The 17,582-nt window shown below is 33.6% G+C and overlaps 3 protein-coding genes across 6 annotated transcripts; all 3 read right to left on the reverse strand.

Moving 5' to 3' along the window:
- Positions 1–967: 967 nt before the first annotated feature.
- LOC101247686 (uncharacterized) lies at positions 968–4,457 on the reverse strand. 2 transcript variants are annotated; one of them, XM_004232994.5, is made up of 4 exons: positions 4,258–4,457; positions 2,498–3,647; positions 1,424–2,416; positions 968–1,329 (listed from the first exon to the last, which is right to left on the reverse strand). In XM_004232994.5, exons 2-4 carry the CDS (start codon positions 3,548–3,550, stop codon positions 1,288–1,290), a joined length of 2,088 nt encoding a protein of 695 aa, XP_004233042.1. In that variant the 5' UTR covers positions 3,551–3,647; positions 4,258–4,457; the 3' UTR covers positions 968–1,287. The 2 variants fall into 2 exon arrangements, with proteins under 2 accessions (XP_004233042.1, XP_069149719.1); XM_069293618.1 differs by having other exon boundaries at positions 2,498–4,296.
- A 5,465-nt stretch (positions 4,458–9,922) lies between these two features.
- LOC101247980 (low-temperature-induced cysteine proteinase-like) lies at positions 9,923–12,909 on the reverse strand. Its single transcript, XM_004232995.5, has 5 exons — positions 11,855–12,909; positions 11,138–11,370; positions 10,909–11,046; positions 10,385–10,825; positions 9,923–10,229 (listed from the first exon to the last, which is right to left on the reverse strand). Exons 1-5 carry the CDS (start codon positions 12,336–12,338, stop codon positions 10,083–10,085), a joined length of 1,443 nt encoding a protein of 480 aa, XP_004233043.1. The 5' UTR covers positions 12,339–12,909; the 3' UTR covers positions 9,923–10,082.
- A 1,162-nt stretch (positions 12,910–14,071) lies between these two features.
- On the reverse strand, positions 14,072–17,569 carry LOC138337016 (pentatricopeptide repeat-containing protein At4g02750-like). 3 transcript variants are annotated; one of them, XM_069293621.1, is made up of 3 exons: positions 14,964–17,569; positions 14,533–14,763; positions 14,072–14,448 (listed from the first exon to the last, which is right to left on the reverse strand). In XM_069293621.1, the coding sequence occupies exon 1, from the start codon at positions 17,475–17,477 to the stop codon at positions 15,249–15,251; it is 2,229 nt and encodes a 742-aa protein (XP_069149722.1). In that variant the 5' UTR covers positions 17,478–17,569; the 3' UTR covers positions 14,072–14,448; positions 14,533–14,763; positions 14,964–15,248. The 3 variants fall into 3 exon arrangements, with proteins under 3 accessions (XP_069149722.1, XP_069149721.1, XP_069149720.1); XM_069293620.1 differs by having other exon boundaries at positions 14,533–14,777; XM_069293619.1 differs by having other exon boundaries at positions 14,533–17,568.
- Positions 17,570–17,582: the final 13 nt, after the last annotated feature.

Consider the following 17,582-nt stretch of genomic DNA (forward strand, 5'->3'; position numbering starts at 1 on the left):
ATTTCTGTTCGAAATTTCTCTTATTCTGTGAGATAGTTTTAATTTCTTGAAATACAAAGGCAAAGACGAAGAGAATGAGGAATTTGAAGTGTCCAGTGGATTGGGCTTGGATAAGATCCAATCCCACCTGGGCTGGCATAGGTTGACTGAGGACTGGGCCTAGACTCATGTTAGGCCCCGACAGTTCCCTTTCCTTTGTGAAGCCACTCAAAGCTCATAGGGGTCGTTTGGAATGGAAACTAAATTATCGCGGGACTATAGTCTTGAAATTATACCCCACCTCCCATGTAGAATAAATAATTCCAAGTTGGATGGAGTATCTCAAAGATTAAGTTTGGATTAGATTTGTGTGTTTGGTCGACAAGATAAAATTATCTCATCAACCCAATAGAGTATAAATCTAATCGCAATGATAATCATGAAATATCTCACTTTATCCAGCGTACCAAGTAAATTTAAGGTTCTAACTCTTGACCAAGGTGTTCTCTCATATGCATAAATAGACCTAGATTTTTCCGAAACTTAAACACCTCAGTATTATTGCATCAACCAATTACATAGTGTAAGCATATCTCGAGTCTAGGCGATGGAGGGAGGCTATTGACTGCAGGTTCAAACTCAAGTGCACTCGTGGTTTTCGACATGTATCATATAGACACATGAATTTTTTGAAAAAATGTATGCATACTCTAAACATAACTCCCGAGTCCCGACCCTAAATCCTGAATTCCTCTTTTAAGACCTTGACTCTGAACATGGGATGAAGCTATTCTTCCACCAAACATGGTATAACCTTGTAACTCCGTTAATCGAGCCTGTTTCAGATAAAAGGTTAGGACTACTACTAAGCTTTTTCTTGTAATAATGTTATATATTGGTGAGCTAGCTCATTTAATGGACAAAAAGATGAAGAATTGAATCAAATATTACCAGAAAAGCTAAAGATTTTTACTTCAAGGCCACAATATGAAAAAACAATACTATACCAGAATTTCATATAGAATCAAATGTCATTCATTCGTATCTCAAGGCAAGGGCTGGTTTTCATCAACACAAAAAACTCAGCAATTCTCATGCCCACTACTATGTCAATATTGAAAATTACAACAATGACCACCATCAAAACCAAGTAATCTTTTGCGGTGGAATAGGAAAAAGAAGTTCCTTGTATACCTAGACTAAAATAGTGACAAGGAAATTCCAGGAGGAATGAAATGTAGTTTCAGGATAGCAATGAAGCTATACCGAAAGAAACAAGATGTTTCAATCTCAATGGATGATCCATCTTCAAGATTTGCTCTGCTGACAAGAACCAAGAGTGTATAGTTCCTGTTCAAACAAAATGGAGCAAAAATAGTAACTCCAGTTTCTCAAACATCAAAATTTGCTACAGAAAACTTTTAAAAGATTGAAAGGAGATTACCTCAGAGTAACGGACATGATCCTTATGCAAATTAGAAGTTTTCACGATGGTCTCCCACTTGGTACCATCAGTGTGGGACTTCTGATTCTGCTTCTTAGAGTTAAAACTCAAGAATGGGGTTCTCAGAGGAATGGAAGGCAGCGTGCGCCAAAGCCAAGACTCAGAGGGAGATTTAGGTAATGGTGGTGGTAAAGTAGAATCCAAGGAGTTAAGGTTAGAATCTTTTGAGTCTTTTGCATTTTGGTTATCTTCATTCTCTGTACCTAAATTTCCACAAGGATGAACTTTTGAAGACTCTAAGGCTCCAGATACTGTATCAACATTTTGCTTTAGTTTCAAAAGCTCTTGATCAGCAGGACCTTTGTGTGTTGATATGGAAATGGAAGAAGCTTCAATCAAATCAAGGGAAAACTCCTTTTCAACAATCTGTTTGCTATTTTTCTCTAGAACATCTGTGTGCCTGGCACCTTGAATAGGAGACATGGCAGCCAAGTTTTCAAGCACTTTTCTGTTTTCAACCAGAGTTTTCATATTCTTATCCGGGGAGTTCACTATTCCCTTGGGTTTCAAAGAAGCAGCGTTAGGGGCTGAAATTCGCACATTAGCTACAGAATCTATGTACAAGGTTTTCTCAACTACTTCACTAGGCGAATCAAAAAACTTTCCCGTGCCCATTCTCTGGGGTACTGCTTTGTCCTTGACAGTGTAGCAACCTTTGCGGAATGAATCAAAGCGACTAGCCCAAAGACTCTCCATTTCCTTTGGCACACCAAGAAACCTTGTACCCTCATTGAATGGAGATGGGGGTGCTACATTTCGATAAGGAGATATAGCCCCACTTCTTGAACGCCTGCCAGGGGAGATTCCAACTAGCTTACATGAGTCGTTTGGGTTAGACAGCTGCCCGGACAAACTTCTATTATCAGCTTTGTACAGCTCGCGAGACAGTACTCCAGAATGAAATCTTTGTTTATTTATTGTATCACAAGCATTCTGCAAAGAACCTGATCGTTAGAAACAAACACAAATCTTATTAATCTTAGGACAAAAAGAAACTGTTACTATGATTATTACCTTCTCAAGAGGACCACTATAAGCTTTTCTAGTTAATTTCTTGACTTCATGAGCATAAGATGTGGGACTCTGGGCCATCTTTGGTTTCGTTCCTGAAACTCTCTTTACTGCTTGAGGCGAGGGTGTCGGAGCACGTGTCTTCACTTTCAGTCCTGGCAGTGGATTTAATAGGCACAGAGAATTCTTCACACAAATCCGAGGGAAAAATTTCCACCCTTTACTTGGCTTTTTGTCTGAATTCTCAGGCACATCATCTTCAGTTTCACTTCCTGCATCAGCTGGATGGCTGCTATAATATGAGACAGGATTAGACTCCAATGGCTTAACCAAAGGTTTTCGTTCCACGGGGACTAGTTTTTTGACTGGCATCGGTTGTTCAGCAGAGACTGGTTTTTTATGAACATATTGAGGCGTCTCCAACACAACAGCTTTTGCTGCAGGCAAGAATCGATTCATCATAAAGTCTCTAGTTTGGGAGTCAATGGAAAAGGTTCCGGATGGTTGCAAATCTGAAGTTTGATGTCCACTCAGACCACTGACACTGCAGTTCAAGGATAAGGATTCGGTAGGTGACATTGTTTCAGGACCATCAGAATAATCATCATCCTCACTTTCTCTATCTCCTCTTGTGTATATACTTTCCACCAGGCTATCCAGTAAAGCTGCATGATCCATCCAAGGAATTCCTTCAGCTGGAGACCTGTAAATGTTATGAGTACGAGGCCTTTCACCCGAATAGAACCGAACAGTCTCTGGCAATCTTCCTGGAGGAAGCCTAGGACTACTTGAACGCTCCACACGGAGGCTAGTTCGAGCTTCATTGTCATCTTTTGGTCTTCCAGGGATCTTTTCCCACACAAATGGAACAGCTACCGGTTTAGTCACCTCACTCAATTCCCAATCTGATTTTTTGACAGGTAGTGATTGTTGTCGATTTGGTGGTACCTTATCTTCAGTCTTTTTATTTAATGCCCTCTCATTGGGAGCTAAAGATGATGCTATTTTCCTCACAGATAAAAGAGGTGCATTGAAATCCAGCTGCTTTTTCGCCATTTGTCTGTTCAACTAAAAAAACCTCTATTCCCTTCCCTCCGAAACAAAATTAGCAATTAACAATGGCTTATATGCCTTCCAAATCTTCAGGAAATCACTATAAAATAGAGAATTCAAGAAATCAAAATACAGTTTCAAGAATGAAAACTGATGAACAACCTATCTCCATACAGAACTAAGTACTACATTGAACACCTCAGATTCAAAATTGCACTAATCAAAATTAAATGAAACTACAAAACCAATACTATTGATTAAAAAATGCCCCTTTAAAGCCTTTCACAAAGAGAATAGAGAAGAACAATTCTTTATTGCCAAATCCCCTTCCCACCCCCTCAAAAAAGGAAAAAACAGAATTCAGAAACAATGAAATAACATGCTATTTCTCTTGGGGAATCAAAAGCTAAATATACAAGTAAATTAAGCAGAGGGGCCTGAGAAATCATAAACCAAGAACACTTGAATCTCTTATTTCCTAACATAATACTAAAAAAAAAAGATCTTGTCAGTCACTAAGTAGCCAAAACAGAACCATAACTAGAGGATAAAACCTAACATTCCAGATATGGGCACCCATAATTTTCTTTAACAAAAAAAAAAACCATTACCATTTTCCAAGAACCAAAAGAATGCACTGAACACAAAAGATAATAATCAAGAAATTAAGTTCATAGCTATACAGAATGAGAAAAAGATGAAAACTTTACCAAAAATTTCAAGAAAAAGAGAACCCGAAGAAGACAATGTTGGTGGTGGTGAAGTTGAAGGGGGGAAAGTTAAAGGAGTGAGAGTTGAGTGAAATGTGTCCTTGAATGATGGCGCGAGTTGTGGAGAGAAAAAAAAGGGCACAAATTGGAGAGAGAAAAATTGAAGAATGGTCAGCCTTTGCTTGTTGCTTTTTGCTTTTTTAGTGATGACTGTAGAGTCTCTAGTAGACTACATGGGGGTGGGGTTCACATTAAACATGGAAAGAGATGATCAAATTGACAGTTAATAGCCTAACGGCCTTAAAAATTTTCGGCTCCTCTATTAATCGAGCTACTTTTTTCTTATCCATAATCAGCACTGCGATTAAATTTAAATTTATGTATTTTAATATTTAACTCTTTGAAAAAGATTTAAAATTAAAAATTTTTAATTTAAAATTAACAATTTTTAATTATTTCTTCACAATTCAAAATCATCATATTTTATGAAGTAATATTTCGTATGTTTAGGAGATGGAGACCCAACTACTAACAGTGGCTGGGATTTAAGCTCATGAATAAAGTATTTAATGTATCTTATATTAATTTTATTTATATTTTTTAGAGTTAAATTTCACACAAAAATAATCAAATTATTTAAAAGCTAAAACTTTCATGACTAAATTTTTGGTGTGGAGCAGTACAATAAATTTTGTAATGTTTAATTCGTGCATGTGCTCTTACAATGCCAAAATGTAGACATTGATAGGAACTTATATTGTACTTCTCTTAAATAATTGTGTTATTCATATCGAAGATAAATAATTATCCGTTATTTGCAATTCACTAATAACTCAAATAATTTAAATTCACAGTATCAAACATTTATTACTAAAAAGTACCCTTTTAAAAAATATTCATAGAGTAAAAATTTTGAATTTTCGAGTAAAAATGAAGGAGGATACTATTTAAGTAAAATATCAAAACTAATCAAATCGTCGATGCTTATATTTTTTTTTAAAATTTACTTGATTTCATTTTATGCCACACCACAACGTAAAATTAATTAATAAACCACACATTTTTGAGTGATTTTCTTAGTCTTGAAACGAAACTATTCATATTAGAAAAACTCTTGCTTTAGGTTTGTTAATTTCAATTTTCAAACAATTTCTCGTGAAACATATTTGAATATTATGACACTTTTTAGTCTTGTGAGTAATGTGAATGGGGAAAAAAGTCCAAAAATAAATAAAATTGGTAGTCCCTCCCACTTAATTTGTGCATTAAGTTATGCTTTTTAGACTTTGGTGGTGATTGTATACAAATAATAATTTTTGGTCTAAATTTCCAACAACTTCCTAAAAAGCTTTTAAGAAACTGCCAATGGGGGCCCTAAAGAAAAGTAAATTCTTCAAACTAATTTTTCCATGAAAGACTTTTTTTTTTAATTTGATGACTTTTGTTGTCTGCTATAATTGATAGTGTCATTAAGAGTATTTGTTTATTGGAGAATTATATATATTTTCGGTTAATTAAGAAAGGTTTGTCTGTTGGCCACGCTTAAGAAAATTAAATAAATATAAAGTTAAAAGACAAAAAATGTCATCTAAATAAAGGGATGGAATCTTTCAAGAAAAAGACATAATTATTTTAGTTACAGAGACATAAGCGCCGAATTTTCAGTATGTTTAGTGATTTGTTTGGATTTTGCTTTTGTAATTTGGATTATATTTAGACATCACTATTAAGAAAAAAAATTAGTGATCATTGATTTTTTTTTGATGTTATCGAAAAGTACTTAGAAATTAAAATGTTGATTATAAATATTTATTCTATTATATTATTGTGACTAAACTCACTCTTGGATTAGCCCCCAACCCACCTAGAGATCTGGTTACTTTTAAACTGTGTGAAATTTTGACCTAGATTGGCGCCAATGTTTTGTTGGTTACTTCAGTATACAGAAGTCATTTGTTCTTTCATTTTCTTTTTTGTTATGAAATTAAAATAGTGTATGGTGAATGATTAACAAGCATGAAAAAATAGGGTGAGGTTACTTTTTTTAAGAAAAAATTATCAGGCAAGTATATTTTACCTAGCTGGTACTTTTGTGGTTAGAGTCCGCTTTAAAAGTTGATTAAATATATTTTAAAGTTAATTTTAGTTTTTAAGAGTGTTTGATAAAGTTAAAAATAACTTAAAATAAATCAAGAGTAGCACGTTTTCTATTTTTATTTTCTGACTTAAAAATTATTATTTTTCAATCCAAACAGGCTTTTGAAATTGTTGTATTTTCTATTAAGATTTTTTTTGTAGTAGAAATTTTCTAATTAAAGATGAGAGGACCAGTAAAAACTTATTTCCATTTAATATTTACACAAAATAAAATCAATATATTAAATGCACATAGTTAAGTAACAAAAAGTATTCAAAGGACATGTCATCATAATCTTTTTAATGTCATGATAATGCTTAAATAATTAAAGGTCAATACGCTATAATGTTTGAATTTAAATCTAATAACTTTTTTTTGGTTCCATTTTCTCCTAATAACTTTGCGAAAGAAAATCATTTTGGAACTTCGAAAATGTTAAACTTTTTAGAATTTGATAAACTTAAAACACCAATTTTCATAAAAAATTGCTATGTCCTCTTTGCTTAATAAATACCATGTACTTTTGAAAGCAAGGCAAAGAGAATTAGGGGAAAGAAAGTACTCCAACGACTTTCCTTTTATTTTAATTATTATATAAAAAAAATTATATTTAAAAAGATAAACTATTTCCTCCCTGTTTATATCTCAAACAGAATTTGTGGATCCTTATTTACATTATTTTTCTACTTTATAGGACCCCGAAATTATAATTTTCCCTTCTCTCTTTATATTCGTTGGTAATTAATTATGTACTAATTTCCATCCCTTTCTTATTTTCCAAAAAAATGAAAAAAAGAAGAAGAGGAAGCTAGGTACAATTAATTAAATGTTATTGCTTTATAAGGTATGATAATAAAGGGTCTAATTTTAGATTGCAAATTAATTGAAGAAGGTCCCCTACCATATTCAATATTGTTTGATTAATTAAAATGCATAACAATAATAATTGAATTTATGCCATGTGATGTTGTCTTGTAATTTAAGGACTTCACAATCAATATTACTTTTGAAATATGATGGCCATTTATTAGCCTCTTTTTTTCTTTTTTTACTTCTTCGTTCACCTCTAAAGCAATCTTCTCATTACTACTCTTGAATTATTCAAGCATTAAACTTGGGCCACAAAAATTTGGTACCTACCATAATTCTCATTATCTATTTTTTTTTTCAACTGCCTATTAAAATGGGAAAACACCAAAATCTCACCCATGTTATGTCACATCTTGTAATTATATTTATGTCAAATTTTTAAAATTTAATCTTCCTTTTGGCCAGCCATTAGTAGTAGTAGCAGACCGCTTTGTCGTTTGATTAGGGCGTAATTAGTAGGCATGCTAATCTAAAATAAGATTTTTTTCCTTAATTATCTTAGTGAAATATATAAAATATTTATTCGTTTCTACTCATTTATAAATTTGTCTCGTTATATTATGTTGTACTGTTAGTTTAAATACAATATTTATATTTATTGTTACTTAAATTTTATTGTATTGTGTAGTTAAAATTCAGCATTAGATAATTATGAAAAGTTTCATATTTGGTGTGCTTGCATATTACCTTAATAGTTTCTTTCTCATTTTGTCTTTATTTATTGTTTAATAGTTATATTTCATCTTTATTCGACCTTTTTATAATAACTCTACTTTATACCTAATAGATTTCTCATTTTGACATTATGTAATTAAAGGAGAATGGTAATGTTATATTCATTACAATGATATCATTCAAATGTAATACGATATATTATAAAATAATACATAGAAACCCTCCGAACAATGTGTTAACATTTATATATTTCAGCTTTAAAATGCGGTTGACATTTATGAGATAAAACAAAAAATTATTTTGAGAAATAAATATAGAAAAAAGTTTAGAGATGTTTGTCGTGATGTCAAGGAGAATTGAATGTATGGATGAAGTGTTCACTCGTGTCAATTTTTATATGTTTGAAGAGTAGAGACAGCAACATTCCATGTGCTAACTGGTTTATACACATGTTATGATCATGCTCCCATAAAACATCATGGATCTACCCATGTCTTTTCAATTTCAACCCAAAAAAAATATTTCTTCTTTAGACCACAAATGATAATACTTGCATAAAACATCATGGATCTACCCATGTCTTTTCAATTTTCTCATTTATTGACTATATATGTAAAAGAAAATAAAGGCTAATAACTACTGATTGAGTCTTGATATATACAATTATCACATGCAACTTCCATACGCTATACTATATAGAATAGTTGATACAGTCAAAACACTTCAAAACATGTTATTATTTTTCTACAATTTGTGCATATAATCATGGTTGAATTACATTTTTTCTAGTTAAAAGTAACAATACCTAGAAGATTTACAAGTGTAATTTCATCACAAGGTTGGAGGTTTCGAGTAATATGTTTTAGGCCCATAATATTGTTGTTGCTTTGTCTAAAACTTTATAGGGATAATTGTATATAATAACGAATTAATAATTTAAAATAAATGGAGTAGCTACTTTAATTGTGCCCCATATCAAACATTTGCCAAAGTTTGCCAGTCGCCTCTCTCCCAAAACTCTCCCTCTGCTCGCCTCTCTCGCTTTATACAACAGAAGTGTATAAATTGTGTTTCTATTTTGTATAAAGCAAGAGAAAATTGAATATACACATGCAAAAACATATATCTTCGTGTTATACACTTAATTATACAATTTACAAACATTTTACTTCGATTCAATTGTATACAAATGCAAATTTTATACAAATATTGCAGCGAAAAAGGCCAACGAATTATACAATTGCAGTGAAATACAATTTTCTCTCGCTTTATACAACAGAAATGTATAAATTGTGTTTCTGTTTTTGTATAAAGCGAGAGAAAAACATATATTTTCTTCCTATACACTTATAATTATACAATATACAAACATTTTACTTCGATTCAATTTTATGCAAAGCAAAATTTATACACATATTGCAGCGAAATAAGCCAGCGAATTATACAATTGCAACGGAATAGGTCAGCGAATTATACAATTTAAGCCAGCGAATCATACAATTGTATATGTATAGCGAGGCCAACGAACTATACAATTTAGGCCAACGAATTATACAGTTGTATATGTATAGCGAATTATACATTTATATGTTTGCTATGGAGCGCAGTTATTCAAACTTTGTTAAAGTATACAAATATGAATTTTTTGTTTGTTATATGTGAAATTTGCCCAAGTTTATAAACCAAAATAAATTGGGCTCAACTTAGGTAATAATAACACACCCCATCTAACCCTTTAGTACCATTTTCTTCTCTCTCAATCCATTTCTAAAGTCTTGCATATTTGGTTCTTGGGATGAAGGAACATTTGTAATAAGAAGGGTGTTTTGATAAACTTATAACTTGATTAAACTTGTTTAAAAGCAATTTATGGTTTATTGTTTTTAGTAGACCAAGCTTATTATAAGGAGAAAAAAAAATGTTTATCAACATTCTTTTACTGTTTGCCATAGATTTCAATACTTGTATTCAAAAACGCAAGTATTTATTCTTTTTTTGTGCTTCATAAATTGTTATATATAGATAATCGAAGGATTTTTGTACATTTTTTCTTTTACATATTTTTCTACAACATTTACTTGACCAACAAGAACCAGAGTGCCAGTTGGGATGATAAAAGCTATAATAACTTAGATAAGTTGTTTCAGCGCATCACAGCAAACTGATTCCTCCTGTTCCATTGGAAAGTTTGGTCCATTTCATCTATTTCCTTAGTAGCACTGCTCCATGTTAGCTTGAGCTTGGCCATTGTTCTCTTCCTTGCAGCAACTCCAATTTTGTCTCCATAATCCTGCAAAGAGAGAAACGAAATTTTATCTTATTACATTGGGAGAAAAGAGGAAGGAGAAGGGGTGTGACTTGTGTGTATGTGTGAAAGACCTCACAAGTACGACTAGATTATATGTCTCGGTGATATGAAGAAGCTATTGAAGATTTAAGTAATACCTTGTGGCAGAGGCCTTGTAAAACATCACAATATGGGAAGTCTTGAGGGCAGCATAATCTTGAATTCTCACAGCAAACACCATTTTCAATAGGACAGCATCCATGAACTAAGCACTTGCCAAAGAAATCTAAGCCGCAGCAGCATGTTTGACCTTCTGGACAGTAATGTAAGCCGTCTTCACATATATTTGGTTTTGGAGGGGATGGTGGAGCGGAAGACGATTCTTTCATGGGATAAGAAGCCAGTGAATTAATACCACATATCCCATATGGCAAAACAGTGTTCCTTTTTATATATGCATACCCCTCCATGCCCCAAGATTTTCCCCATGAGTTCTTGATAATCCAATAGTCAACTCCTCCTTCAGAACCGTATCCTACAATTAGTACTGCATGGGATAAGTCATCTGGATTACTAGAGCATTCTCCATCATAGATTCCCTGCGCATTAACCCCAAAACAGAGAAAGGGGAAGAGCTTAATATCGGGACTTGTCGAAAGAAGTAACAATATATATGAGTTACCCCTGCATATAGCTGAAAATCAAGGCTTTTTCCATCAATGCCTACACTGACAGGTTGTCTAGCAACAGCACAAAGTAGGGCACTTTCTTCTTGTGCAACATCTTGATATCCATCAATTGTTACAGCCTTCTTGTTCAACTGTTTGAGTAAAAATGATCAACATTTTCTCTTAAAAATGAAAAAGCTAAAAGAAACAAAGATGTTATGGGAAATTGCAGCCATCACATGCCTTGTTGTAACTGCAAGAGCCTCGAGATTTGGTGTATGGATAATCAGCTGCTGAATCAATGCCCCTATTGTTGATCACAAATTTAAAAGCAGGGTCCATAAGTCCACCTTCACACCCTTTATTAGATGTGTCACAGTTGACAAGTTCTTGAGTTGAAAGGCTAATAAGTTCACCAGTGACCAATGCATTTATTCCTTCAATGGCTCCACATGCGGAAAATGCCCAACAACATCCTGCATTTGAAATGCAGAGAATGAAAGATATTTGCAAAAGGTACATATTTTCAGGCTCACTGATATCCCAAGGCATCATTGGTTCAGCTGCCTAATTTGGGATAGAACTCTCGGAAGCTTTGGTACTATACCATCCTTCTACTAGATAACCACTAGATCAACAAAGTGCTTACAATGGAAGTGATACTCCTGATTTTAACTCATTTTCCCCCATAAAAATAGGCATCAACAAATTGGGAACTAAAGATCTATGAACTAAATGGTGCTACTATTGTGCCTCTCTTTTGTTCAAAACAAGACTGCCATGTATAATATCGAGTTTAAGCTCTATGCAGTGACAAAGTAAAAGATCTTTACACAATCATGTCACTTATAAGGTAAATTACAAGTAAATGTCCATGATAAGCCTTAAACCATGATCCTCTAAAAATGGGAAATTGTGAAAAGACTGAATTAATATGCAGAAGAGATTAGCACAGCTTACCACATGCTCCTTGATTCTTAACCTCAGTGACAACCCCATGTTTCCTCCAATCCTTAGCAGGAGGAGCATCACATGAATTCGCAGAAATAGTGGTCTTGTTCTGCTGTTTAAAAGGCATCTTAATCTTTGAAGTATGAACTTGACTGAACTCTTCATTGCTCATATCAGCAAAATTGTTCAAACCAACTAAATGGTCTGATTCTGACCTTCTCTTTGAGTTCTTGTCCACTATATACTTCACATTCCTTTTAAAATTCTCCAACCTCCTTTCTTCCTCTTTCTCATTCTTGTAAATTTTCCCATGCTTCTGTTTCCATTCTTGGAATAGTTGGAAAACTCTTTCTTCTGTAAGCAACTCTTGCGGCTTGTCTAATTCTGGAAAATAAGTAGTAAAAGCAGAAACTTGAGATGATAATGTTGCTAAGATCAAGAAAAGTGGGAAACTAAGAAGAAGAAAAAGGTAGGATTTTTGTGTATTTTCCATGTTTTATTTTAGTAACACAATGCAATAAAGGACTTTGAGATTCTTGTGTTATACATAGCTTTTGGAAAGATGACCCTTATGGTCATGAATAAAGTTAGCAAGTGGAACAAGCGCACAAACTTTTATCTGTGAATTATTTGATGGAACAATTATGTAACGATATTTTTGAAGAGGCTAGTGAGAGATATTTTGAGTGCACTTGCTCCTATAACTTTATCCTGTTAAGATACTAATAAGTTTATTGGATATTTATTCCTAAGAGACTGTGATAGATAGATGTATTCTTATCTTCACTCCATAACATTTCTCATCCACACCTTGTTATCCAATAATCAGAAACTCCATAGGATATTAAGCCAAGCTGATAAAATCATCAATCTTTCTGTCTAAATTCCAATATTTATATATATCAAATTCCTGAAATATAATTCCCTGGACCCCAATTTCGAATTTTGTAAGTATTTTGGGGCCCATTACCACTAGAAATGAATAGCACACATCCTTTCTAGATCTTATGCAATTTGAGAAATATTTGGTGTAAGAATTATGTATTAGCCTATTTAAAACGTAAAAAAGCAATTCTACTTATAGCAGCAAACACAGTTTATCTCTCTCCCAACTAACGCAGTATTAAGAAAGAAACCGTAAGAAGGAAAAATATTTTATTTACTGCAACAAAGTTGAATTACAAATTAGTAATAAATTTGTGACCGTTCATGTGATGACATATAAAGTGAAATAGATACTAGTAATTTTAACTAATTTATGGCATGTCCTCCATAAGAGTAAGCGCATGTTTTTTGTGGTACATTATCACACCGAGATATTTATTTTACTTCAAAAGATTAAAGTGACAATAGGAAACACAAAGTACAAGTGACAAGTCTGAGGAGTATTATTTATGTCTTTTTCCTTGTTTTCGTGGTTAAGAAATGATTCTCTCAATGCATTGTATCAATAAAAGGAAATTGCCCTTCTTTAGCATCTAGTGACCAAAAGGTAATTCATGTAAAATGAATGTTACTCATTTTCTCTTTCTTAAATTAAGTGATTTTTGTTTTCTAGATTGTATGGTAAATTTATAAGCTAATAAATTAATGTCCACAATATTACATACTTTAGTATTTCTTCTTTTCATATTTTTTAATGATAAAATGATATTTTGATGGTAATAACAGTTCAAGCTTTATGGCATAATAATAGACAAGTTCAAATCTAAAGACAATTAAGATATAGAATAAAGCAAGTGTATGATTAGAGCATGTTTTTACTTGTCCAACTAGTTATTAATAAAAATGGATAGCATTATCTATAATATATCAGGAAGCTAAAGACGAAAATTTAAACTTGTAGGCTTATTGTATTTTGTTTGAAGAATAATCAATTCCTTTTTTCGTATAAAATTCATGATTTTAGTTTTATGGACTTAGTATGAGAAAACAAAAAAATAAGGATCGATTTATCTTCAAAAAAACAAAATAAAAAAAAAATACAATAAACCTACAAGCTTTATGATCCATTTCAGTCTTTGGCTTATTGATTAGTTGTCGATAGTACTCTCCGTTTTCATTAATAATTAGTAGGCAAACAAAAGATGCTCTAATTATTTACTTTATCTTTGATTAACTTTAGGTTTGAACTTGTCTACTATATGAAATAAAGTTTGAAATGTCACAAAGTGAGTTATTACTTTTTTTTTTTTTTGGAGCGAGGTAAAGTTAACACAAAGTGAGTTATTGCTATCAGAATATCATTTTGTCACAAAAATTATTTAAAGAAAGAAATATTGAAGTACTTAATATTGTGGACATAACATATGTACTTTTTCTATATCAAATTATTTTATTTTCATTTTTTAGCTTATACAGTGTCTACTTCTACAAAATCATAATTGCTATTGAAACCATCTCTAAGTTCAGAAAAAGAAAAACGAAAAAGTTTTAGAGTTGCCTTCACTGTCAGATGCGAAAGAAGGGCACGTTCCTCTTCTGCAACATCTATATAGTTGAAAATCAAGGATGCTCCCATTGATGTCCACACAAATAGGGGCACTTTCCTCTTCTGCAGCATCTTGGAGTCAATCAATTGTTACAACCTTTTGGTGGTTCACCTGTTGAGGAAAATATTTGAACAATGATCACGTGGCTAAAGGCAAATATTTGAAAAATGGATAGAAGACATGATCATCACATGCCTTGTTGTAATTTCAAGTGCCTTGACAGTGTTTGGATAATCAGAAGCTGAATCAATGGTGCCAGTGTTGATCACTCATTCAAAAGCAGGGTTCAAAAGTCCACCTTGATCACGGTCATTATTGTATTGAATTATCACAATCAATAAGTTCTTGAGCAGAAAGGCTAATAAGTTCACAATCTTCCAGTTAAATCAAAATTCCTTAAACAGAACAAAGTCCATTGATATAATCCTACAATGCATGAACTGTTATGAAGTGCAAAAAGAGAGACGGTAAGAAATATTTATGTGCAATTTTAATGTTCTCTAAGATCAGGAACAAAACAGATAATAAAAAGATAAGAGGATATTACAAGGGTTGATGATAAAACAGTAGATTCTACAAGTAGTGTTATATGCACATTATATAAGGGCAAACTTGGATTCACCTACCTGGCAATACCAATGTACCATTCACGGTCATGAGCTGCTTTAACACATAATCACTGTCCAGACAACAGCAGTTACCTTATGAGCAAGTTTTTGCTTCACTCTTCTGGTTACAACTTGCAGACTTCCATTCCAGCTCTGTATGCGTTCTGTTGCAGATGCAAAGGATTTTCCAGACATTGGAGTGATTTTCTCATCTGCCATACAGTCCTGCAAATCCACCTTACAGCCCTAAACCAGAAGTGATTTTGGGAATGTATGTTTGGCAGTTTAACATACATGCTTATGTCAATTATCTGAGTCAAGACAAAATGATGTCATAGCAGGCATATGGCCCATATCCATCATCTGAGTAGTTAAAGTGAACAACATGTTAGAGTTCTCCACTGACTGCACTGAAGTATCACCACAAAGAAAAACAAGTAACTGATTCCTATCCTCAACCCAGCTGCATCCTGGTAGTCTGCCTGCTCCACTCTTTTTCATTGTTTCCCTAACTCTCTCCACATCACCCCATCTTCCTAGCTCAGCATACATGTTTGATAAGACAACCAGATTTGTCGACGTGTGAGGTTCAAGTTCAAGAAGCTTCTCAATAGCACAGCCAGCAATTTTTATATTGTTATGCATGCGACAAGCCTCAAATAGGGAACCCCACATTTCTACAGTGACATTTTCTTTCATACCCTTTATTAGAAGGAAAGCTTCTTCTAACCTCCCTGCTCTCCCAAGTAAGTCAACCATGCAAGCATAGCGTTCACATGAAGGAGTAATAGAATACTTTCTGGTCATGTGCTCAAACAAATTTGCACCAGCATCACTCAAGCCAGCATGCTTACATGCAGATAAAACACTAACAAATGTGACTTCATCAGGAACGACTTCTTTATCTTCCATTTCTTGAAAAAGTTTGACAGCCTCCTGCCCGCATCCATTTAAAGCATATCCAGCAAGCAAGGAATTCCAGGATATAACATCAGCATTGTCAACATCTTCAAACATCTTTTCTGCATCAAAGATCTTTCCACACTTTGCATACATAATAATTAAAGCATTACAAACTGATAAATTTTTCACATAACCGGTTTTTATAGCCGCTTGATGAAGTTGCTTGCCGATATGCTCAGCTGCAAGATTGGAACAGGAACTTAATGTTGAAGCAAACGTAGAATGATCTGGTTTTTTGCCATCACGTGTCATCGTGATGAAATATTTAAGTGCATCTACATAAAAACCATTTTGGGTATAACCTGAAATTAGAGAATTCCAAGAAATTACATTTCTTTCCCCCATATTCTTAAAGATCTCAAGTGCTTTTTCCATTTGTCCCACTTGAGCATAACCTGCTATCATTGTATTCCAAACAACTATGCTCTTTGGTTCCATCTTTTCAAACAGACCAAAAGCTTCATCAATCCGTCCACATTGAGCATAGCCTACAATCATTGTATTCCAACAAACAACATCACGAGTAGCAGTTCGGTCAAATACCCAACGAGCTTTATCCATTATGTTGTTTTGGATGTACCCTGAAATCATTGCTGTTCGTGCACCAACATTTTTGTATGGCATTTGATCCAACAAATCTCTTGCTTCTTTTAGCTTTCCAACACGACAATAACCATCAATCATAGTTGTATAAGCCACGGCACTTCTCTGAGACATTCTATTAAATAATGAAGCAGCCATGTCAATTTTTTCATTCTGGACATATGCAGCTAACATGGCATTCCAAGCAACCTCATTTTTCTCCGGTATTTGGTCAAAAATCATTTCAGCCTCCAATATCATCCCATATCGTGCAAATCCACTCAGCATTGTCACCCATGAAACAACATTTGGACTAGGAATCTTAGCAAAAACCTCTTTAGCAGAATCCAAATCTCCAACCTCAATAAACCCACCCAATAATAAGTTCCAAGAAACGACGTCCTTCTCTTCCATATCCTCAAAAAATTTCAATCCAAATTGCATTTCCCCGTTCTGGGTATATCCTGAAAGCATCGAATTCCATGAAACTAAATTCTTAGCCGGCATACCACCAAACATTTTCCTAGCATCATCTAACCTTCCAGCTTTTGCATACCCTGTAATCATTGCATTCCAGCAAGCTATATTACTTCTATCAGGAAGTGATTCAAACACATCTCTAGCCTTTTCAAGCTCCCCACTACGCGTGTAACAAGTTATCATCAATGCATAAGTAAAATGGTCTCTCTGAGGCATTTTATCGAACAGTTCACATGCTTTATCAACTTGACCATTAAACAAATACCCATTGATCATTGTATTCCAAGAGATTAAATTTTTAGACTGCATTTTCTCGAACAGCTTGCGTGCATTGATGATTCTACCATTCTTGGCATAGGCAGAAATCATAGAATTGTAGGTGACAGTATTTGGGTGTGTGATTCCGTTGAACACTCTGATGGCTTCATCTATTTGTCCCCTTTTCCCTAACTGAGTTATCTTCAGATTTTGCTGGATTATTGTTCTTCCTCTACTTAAACTTGCCATTCAAATATATTATTATCTTCCGAAATGTACTGCGCCTTATAACGAATCTAAAAAACAGAGCCAACTATAACCGAATTTAAAATTGGGGGCGAGTTATTTGATTAT

This window comes from Solanum lycopersicum, chromosome 2, assembly GCF_036512215.1.
Source record: "Solanum lycopersicum chromosome 2, SLM_r2.1".
NCBI lineage: Eukaryota > Viridiplantae > Streptophyta > Magnoliopsida > Solanales > Solanaceae > Solanum > Solanum lycopersicum.